The 8355-nt window shown below is 47.8% G+C and overlaps 1 protein-coding gene across 1 annotated transcript; it reads left to right on the forward strand.

Moving 5' to 3' along the window:
* The first annotated feature begins 6611 nt into the window (after positions 1-6611).
* On the forward strand, positions 6612-8044 carry LOC119039751 (ETS translocation variant 3-like protein). Its single transcript, XM_037132564.2, has 4 exons — positions 6612-6681; positions 6731-6995; positions 7246-7435; positions 7838-8044. Exons 1-4 carry the CDS (start codon positions 6621-6623, stop codon positions 8042-8044), a joined length of 723 nt encoding a protein of 240 aa, XP_036988459.2. The 5' UTR covers positions 6612-6620.
* The last annotated feature ends 311 nt before the right edge of the window (positions 8045-8355 follow it).

Below are 8355 nucleotides of genomic sequence, written 5' to 3' on the forward strand. Positions count from 1 at the left end.
TGAAGATCACATGGAGGGTTAGCAACAGGGGAGTAGGAGGAGGAGAAGGGGTAGAAGGTACAGAGAATAAGTAGCACAGATAGTAGGTAGAAAATAGACAAGGGGGAGGGCAAGAATAGTATGGGAAATACAGAATCTAAAGAATTTGTGACACATGGACATGAACTAAAGGGTAGGGAATAATGGGAGACGTGTGTGCAGGGTGGAGGGGAATGAAGGGGGAAAATGGGACAACTGTAATGGCACAGATAAATAAATAAATAAATAAATAAATAAATAAATAAATAAATAAATAAATAAAATATTTTTTAAAAAGCCCCTATGACCACGGGACGGATGTGGGCTGTATGAAGCTGGAGAGCCATTGAGGTGATGCTGTTATGGCAGAGAAGTCTCACTCCTTTCTTCAACCCCTTCCCAATTGGTAAGAGAATTGGCTGAGAAAAAGTGTGTTGTCCCTGCCACTCCACCTTCAAGCCCCTTCCTGGCCCTGCTCAAGGATAGTAGGGCCCGGTGGGGAGAGGGACCAGGACACCTGAATGGAGCCTCAGATTGAACTTGACACTTAATGGAAGTTGAAGTTAGGATTGTATTAAGATTGAGATTGAGGTGGAGGCTGATGAGGTGAAGTGGATGCAGGATTGAGGATTGAGGATTGTGATTGAGGCTCCAGAGACTTCCAGCTAGTGAGAGCGCCCCAAAGGCCTGCTGCATTCCCCATTCCCAGTTACTCAGCCCCATGCTGGCTTGCCTGATCACCCCAGCCTAGCATCTGGCTAAGAGCTCTCACTTCCTCTGGCTGGCCTGACTCCTCAGCCACCTCAGCGCCTGCTGGAGGGGATTTCTTGTCTCTGGGTTGGAGGGACAAAGGGAAAGATAGGGGTTATCCAGATAGGGGGATCCCCTGAGACACAGCTAATGGGAATGAGATGAAAGAAACCAACTGAGGTTGCCACTAGGGGAGGGGCAAGAGGTGCTGGAGAAGTTTGGGAAGGAAAGAGTAGGGAGCAGTGAGGTGGGCTGTGAGAGCCAAAGCTAGGAAGTTGGGAAGCCTGGGTTCAGTCTCCAGCTCGGAAGCACTGGAAATGGGGTGGAGGTAGAAAAAGACAGAAAGAGAGGAAAGGAAACAAAGTAACAATGACAGACAGTGACAGAGATAGCAAAACAGAGAGAGCCAGTGACAACATGATTTGTAGACATAAGCAGTAAAGACAGAAATGGAAAGATCAATGGAAACCAAGACAGAAAGTGATGGACAAGGGAGAAAAGAAAGCAAATGGTAGTGGAAAATCAGACAAGAGAAGGCTGGTGGATGGGAAGTGGAAAAAAAGGAAGAAGAGGTAAACTGTGAGAAAAGAGGAGAGAAACAGTAATGAAAGAGGAAATGAGTTGAAGATTGAAAGGCCAAACAAAGTGAAACAGAGCCCTGGAGGGGCCAGAGAGAGGGGTTGGCTGTGGGGCTGGAAGCGGTTTCTGCATTTCACATGTCCCTAACCTCTGATCCCTGAGGTGGTGGGTACTTTCCCCATGACTTTTAGCTGCCCTTCATCACAGGTCTGGGGGTGGGCCATGGGGTGTCTGGGTTTGGATTTCTATTCCACGAGTTACACAAACATTTTAACCCTACAGCCCCTAGGAACCACAAAGACTATCACAGAGGCATCTGCACTGGACAGGGGCAGGGAGATGGGTTGGGCAGAGATCTGAGACCCAACTTCAGGGATGGACTACCAGAGCAGAATGAGAGGGAGCCTGGGAGGGGGCTCAGGACTGGGAGTGGGAAGGAGAGGGGCAGAAGTGCCACTGGACCCTCTGGTGGAGCAGCAGAGAGGCCGGGAACTCCCCCAGGTTGGGGACAATGGCTGGAAGGGCAGAGCTGTAAGAGGGACATGGGGTTCAGCTGGCCAGATTCCCAGCCAAGGAGCACCAATCAGGAATCCTTCCTGCCCTAGCACAGGCTTTTTTTTGGGGGGGGGGTTCTATCTGGGTGGCAGAAGGAGGGACAAGAGGCCCTGGGGTATCCCTGCCCCTCCCTCCAAATTCCCCTAGGGAAAAGATGATTGGCTCTGCCCCTCCCAGCCCCAGCCTGTCTTGCTCTGCTACCTAAGCAGCTTTCGCTAATAGCATCAAGGGAGGTCTCAAGACTAACCACTCTCCACTTGGGGCTGAGATCAAGGGAGAAACCAGAGGATTCCAATTAGATTCCAGACTTGGGAGAAGGTGAGAATGGCATTTTACTTGCTGCTAAAAATAAAATACACCCCCACCCATCTCTGGGTTAACACTGCCGTCCCTCTGATACCCAACCCATCTTGCATGTCTGGACATCACCTGTGTTCACAGGCCCATTCCCACAACTCTATTTCTCTGTCTCATTATCTCTGACTCTCTTTCTCCTGTCTCTATCCTCCACCTCTGTATTTAGAAACAGTCCCATGTTCCCAATGAATCAATCAAGCAGTCTTTAGAAGACTTGGTTGTGTCCAGTCAGTCAGATTATGCAGACCCTCAGAGGGCCCCACAACAAAGTGACTTTCGATGCAAGTTTCTACTTTGCAGAGATGCAGCATTGGTTTTGAACTCTCAACTTTTTTTTTTAACCTGGGTGTGTTCCTGTCCTTCTCATCCTTTGTATTCCACTCCACTTGTATTTCACTTCCATCTGACTGTCTGTCCTATGATCATTTTTATGGCAAAGAGCCCACTTCTTTTGCCTCCTGCCAGCCTCCTCTATCTGCTTGGAAGTTTCATTCTCAACATATCTGCCCCAATTGACTGATTACAGCTGAGCGCCTAGAGTCAGACAGACCTGTTCCCATCTGGCTCCACCACTTGCCCAAGGATCTTATGCAAGTCTCTAAATCATCTGATCCTCAATTTCCTAGGCTTGCAAAACAGAGAAAATAATATTCATCTCAAAGGGTTATTGTGAAACCTTGGGGAAGTAACATATAACAAAAAAAATGTCAAGCTCAGTGCTGGGTGCATGAGAGAGACACAATTCATATTAACTAACCTCTTAAAAAAGGTAAAATCTGTTTTGGGCATTTCCTTTGGCTCCAAGTCCCAGCTTAAGGATTGCTCCCTATGGTTATCATCATCATTTCTTGCTTCTATTAAATAATGACCGAAAACCTACATGTGTTGTAACTTGTGTTGGTAAGGGGATTAATCATATTATTAGTAAGCAGGATGATGGTGATGACAATAATAATTGCTTGCTACTCTAACCCTTCAAGAAACACCAAGTGCTTAAGAGTGGCCACTGATGTTTCAAGATTGGGTTATGATCCTTTTTGATGTATAGCTCTCAGGACTTGTCCTCTTAGGACTGTAGGGGCTGTGCAGAGCCTGGTAGAGCTGCCCCAAGCTTTGTACAATTAGCTCACAGCACAAGAGGGAGGAAGCTGGGAGTTGGGAAACTGGGACAGAGTGGGACTGGCTACCTCCATCAGCCTCTGCAGAATCACCAGGAATGTGGGTTAAAATAACGCACAAGGAATTAAGGTTAAACACCAACAGTAATTCTTTGGCAAGAAGGTAGAACTAAAAACTGCTCTTCTCTGAGGGTCCCCATGGTTGGGCAGCTCCAAATCCCCAGCAGAAAAGAAAGGACTTAAGGGGAGACGGTTGACAAAGCTTTCCAGCAGTGAAGATTTCAACCTCCAGAACCAGCAAGATCCTCAGAGACTTGAGATTACTGGAGGGACTGTCACACATGCCAGCCAGGCCAGAGAGGGCTGTGGCACTCAGGTACTCAGGAAACCTAGAGGTTGACCCACTTTGGTTCTGTATTTTGGGTTTTAGTCTTTTGGGCACATTGGTAGGCTACCTATGTGGTTGAATATTATAACTTTTTTAAAGATTCTATTTATTTATCTTTAGAGGGGAAGTGAAGGAGAGAGAGAGAGAGAAGTATCAATGCATGGTTGCCTCTTGTGTGTCCCCTGCTGGGAACTGGCCTGCAACCCAGGCATGTGCCCTGACCGGGAATTGAACGGCGATGCTTTGGTTCACAGGCTCACGCTCAATCCACTGTGCTACACCATCCAGGGCTAAATATTACAATTTTTTAAAAATATACACACTTTTAATTTTTTTATTAATTGATCTTAGAGAGAAAGGAAGAGAGAGAGTGAGAGAAACATCAATTCGTTGTTCCACTTACACATACATTGGTTGATTCTTGTATGTGCCCTGAATGTGGGTTGAACCTACAACCCTGGTGTACTGGGACAATGCTCTAAACTGAGCTACCCAGCCAGGCCTTGAATGTTATAAATCTTGATTTTAGGTCTTGCTTTCCACTTTTTCACTTAGAGGTGTATGACCTTAGAGAAGTCACTCCACCCCTTTGAGCACTATCCCATCTGATACTTTGTGTGAAGTTAAGGGCAGAGTTTCTCAGCACAGTGCTGGAGCACAGAGTGTCTGCTTCCAGGTGGATTATCATTCTCTTTTTTGCCACACCCTAAATCTTTGCTGAGGTCTCAAATCTTCCAGACCAGGAAATATGATCAGATCCAGCAGGCACTGGGGCAGCCATAGAACTTGGTCAACTTCCTCCAATGAAGAGTTTTCCCTAGAAATCTCTCACATCTACGACCCCCATTTCCCAACCAATTTTTTTAAGGTGAGGTAGAGGAGGTTAGACTTCCCAAAGAATGGGGTGGAACCTCCCAAAGGACAGGGCAGGAACCAAGGGTGGGAGAAGAGTGAGGACATCTGCTTCAGGAGAGGAAAGCAAAGAAAAATGAGGATTCCAGAATGTCAGCTGTCATTTTAGAGACAGAGGGATGTGTAGAAAACCTATTCATCCAGATTCAGAGTAGCATTGACTTAACTATGGCCCTGTCTAATTTCCAGAGATGCTCTCTGCTCAGGCTAGGCTGGGGATCCCCAGAAGCACCTGCCCCATCTCCCATTCCTCTTGAGCTGTCAGTATGTCAGTTGACCTCCATGAAGCCAAGCATTCACTGGGGAAGGGAGAGTAAAAGACTACATGACCTCTTGGTGTGGGGTTGGGGAAAGCAGGGAGGGTCTTACCACCTGCTGTGCCTGGGATTTCTTCATGTTCTAACACCCACAGTTCCCTTTTGCTATATTCTTGCTATTCAAAGTAAGGTCCACAGACCAGTAGCACTGGTATCACCTAGGAGCTTGTTAGAAATGCAGAATCTCAGGTTCCACCTAGTTCTGCTGAATCAGAATCTGTAAAGAGATTCTCAGGTGATCTTTATGTACCCTAGAGTTTGAGTAGCACTCACTACTACAAATAATTTTTTTTGAGTCTTGAAGCAACACTTTTAAAAATGAGAAATAACAAAGTGCTGTGGATTAGGGGTAGGGGTATGGTGGCTAAACACCATGAGTCAGTCACTTTCCCTCTCTGAACCTGGTCTGGGGAGTGAGGCAGCTACTCTCACCAAGTCCTCACACACCCTCCAGACCTTCCCACCTAATAAGTTCTAGTTGAGAACAGCACCCACATCATACCCACTGTATCAGAGACAGTAACCCAGCACCCATCCCCTATTTACACATAGTCCTTACATCCAGGTAACTCCTTGGGCCCACCCCCAGGGGCAGGCTGCACCTTGCCATTCCCATGGCAACCTCTGCCGTCCCTCCTCTTGTTTATCATCTTCTCATCCACTAATGACAGAGGATGCCAGTCTTCTGCATCAGCCTTAATTCCATCCAGAGGCTTTGGGACTTAAAACATTTCCTCCCTTCGCCTACATCACATTGGGGCTCATTCCACACTCTTCTCCCCACCTCACTGCCACCCTACCACCTATGCCAATTTAGGAATCAATAAGATCCCTTCTTCCTTGTCCATGTCCATCAATTCAACAAATATTTACAGCACACTTGCAGGTACAAGGCCCTGGGCTAGTGTGGGCTCTGGGGAGCCAGCAGTGAACAAGAGAGCTAGGGTTCCTGACCTCATGAAGTTGACACTCTAAGGGAGAAGACAGGTGTTAAACACACAGTGATACCATTGATATATTCAGTACCATTTATTGATTGTATCAACAATTGTTTCTTGAACACCTACAATGTGCCAGACACTCTGCTAGGCACTCAAGATTCATCAGTGAAAAAACACAAAAATCCTTTTCTTCTCAAATGTAAAATTGTTTTAAGTATATTGGAAGTTTGGGTTCTTTACATCTGCCACCTGCTCCCACTCAAGACTTAAAAAGAGCCATGATTAATTACATTTTGTCTTGTCTTATCTTGGGAAAAACTCCAATCCTGTTAAGCCCTGAGAAGAAATATCCTCTGTCTAAATTCTCCAGCAGGGGCAGGATATCATGCCCTTTGCATTCCTCTCCATCTATATAAGTGATCTAGTGTCCTGGATCAACTCCTGACCAGTGAGGAGGTCCCCAGAGGAGGCAGGACCCTGCCAGGGTTCTGGGGAGCTTCCTGCCCCAGACCTTGCTTCCCTGCCTTGGTCTCCCTTCTCTCCCTTCATCTCTTCCCTCTTATCTTCTTCCTTGTTTACCTCCCTCCCTCTTTCACCTCCATCTCCCTTACCTTCTTTCCCTTCCTCCAAGTAGTGGCCATTTCTCCTCAAGGCCCAAACACAGTCCTTGCTCCCAGACTGGAACATGCACCACAGCTGCTTGGCAGAAGGCGTCCCCAGAGTTGCAGGCAACTCCTGGATCTCCGGTGAGCCTCTGCCAGGTCTCCCACCCAAGCTCCAGCAACGATGCTGGAGGCACTCACACTCCCCTCTCTGCCCCAAACTTGGCCTTCCCCAACTGGGCCTACAAAGTTGAGTCATCCCCAGGCTCCCGGCAGATCCAGCTGTGGCACTTCACCTTGGAGCTGCTGCAGAAGGATGAGTTCCACCATGTCATAATTTGGCAGCAGGGAGAGTACGGGGAGTTTGTCATTGAGGATCCAGATGAGGTGGCTCGCCTCCGGGGCCACAGGAAGTGCAAACCACAGATGAATTATGACAAGCTGAGCTGGGCCCTCAGGTGAGAGGAGGCAGCCCAAGTGGCCAGACAGGGCAGAGTTCAAAGAAAAGGGCTGCTGTTTCTGGCACCCTGTCTGATTCCTGCCCCTTTAAGGCTTGGGAAATGTTCTTGAGTGTGGTCAGATGCCTTGTGCTTATCCAGAAAAAGCTCCGGGTTAGCCTTGCTGGCCTGAAGAGGGGGACATAGCTGGGTCAATGGCTATACTCTGCCCTCTGGGCCAACTCTCCATTCTCATCCTTGGGATCTTCAGACATTACTACAACAAAAAGATCCTGCACAAGACCAAAGCTAAAAGGTTCACACACAAGTTCAACTTCAGCAAGCTCATCATAGTCAACTATCCTCTAAGGGAGGTTCAGGCACCACCAGCCCCCAACCTACTGCTGGGGGGCCCTGTCTTGTTTTGGCCAGCCATGGTGCCCATGGGTATGCAGAGTGAGGCGGAGTGAGGTAGGTATGAAGGCAGCCCCTAGAACTCAGGCTCCACCAGACTCCTAGCAGAACCCCAGCCTTCCTTTCTGCCTCAGGGATCCACCAGCTTCCAATGTCCTACTCCCCCTGTATCATAGTCACTGAGTATCTCAGGAGCAGGGTTGATACTCTAAATCTTCTAAGATACTCCAATATTCCTGTTGCTAAACATCATTCCTTTAGGAGTGAATCACAGGGAAGGAAGTAGGGATATCAGCCAAGGGTCCAGGGTGTGTGGACAGGAGTGATTTAACAACCACGGTCAGAGTATTCCATTATTTTAACAAATGGTTGTTAAACAGTGTGTCCTGGGGAATGTATGCCATGGAGAGCCCATTCTACCCCCACACCTTCTTCTTCTCACTCCACAGCTCCTACCCAGCATGCTGCTCACCCACTGGGCCATGGTAGAGCAAATAGCTAGACAGTGGACCTCCTGCAGGACACCAGAGGCCTCTGAGGATAAGAATGGGAGCAGTAGTGTCTACCATGAGTGCTTGAGAAAGGGGAGGGCCCAGGGGACCTTAACCAGAGAAGGAGAGCACCATTTGGATGAACAAATGGGTGAGGGAGCATGAGACAAGCCTTGCAAGACATTTGGTCCTGGCCAAAACACCCACTCCAAAAGGCCCCTGACATTTGGTCCTGTCCCAAATGCCCATGGAGACATTCGATCCACCCAGACCCATCTCCCTAACCCATGTGCCATGACCAACTGGGCCACTGAGGCAAGAAAGGTTATTGGCAATACAGCCACAACACTATTATTAGACTGAGAAAACATGATAGTATTTTTTATGTATTAACCTGTAAACCAAAAGTAGAAATAAACACTCTGGGTGTTGAACCCAGGGGTATTTTATAAGAGTAAAGGTTTTGGGCAGGACCA

This window comes from Artibeus jamaicensis, unplaced genomic scaffold, assembly GCF_021234435.1.
Source record: "Artibeus jamaicensis isolate MK-2021 breed Jamaican fruit bat unplaced genomic scaffold, CSHL_Jam_final contig_447, whole genome shotgun sequence".
Classification (NCBI taxonomy): domain Eukaryota; kingdom Metazoa; phylum Chordata; class Mammalia; order Chiroptera; family Phyllostomidae; genus Artibeus; species Artibeus jamaicensis.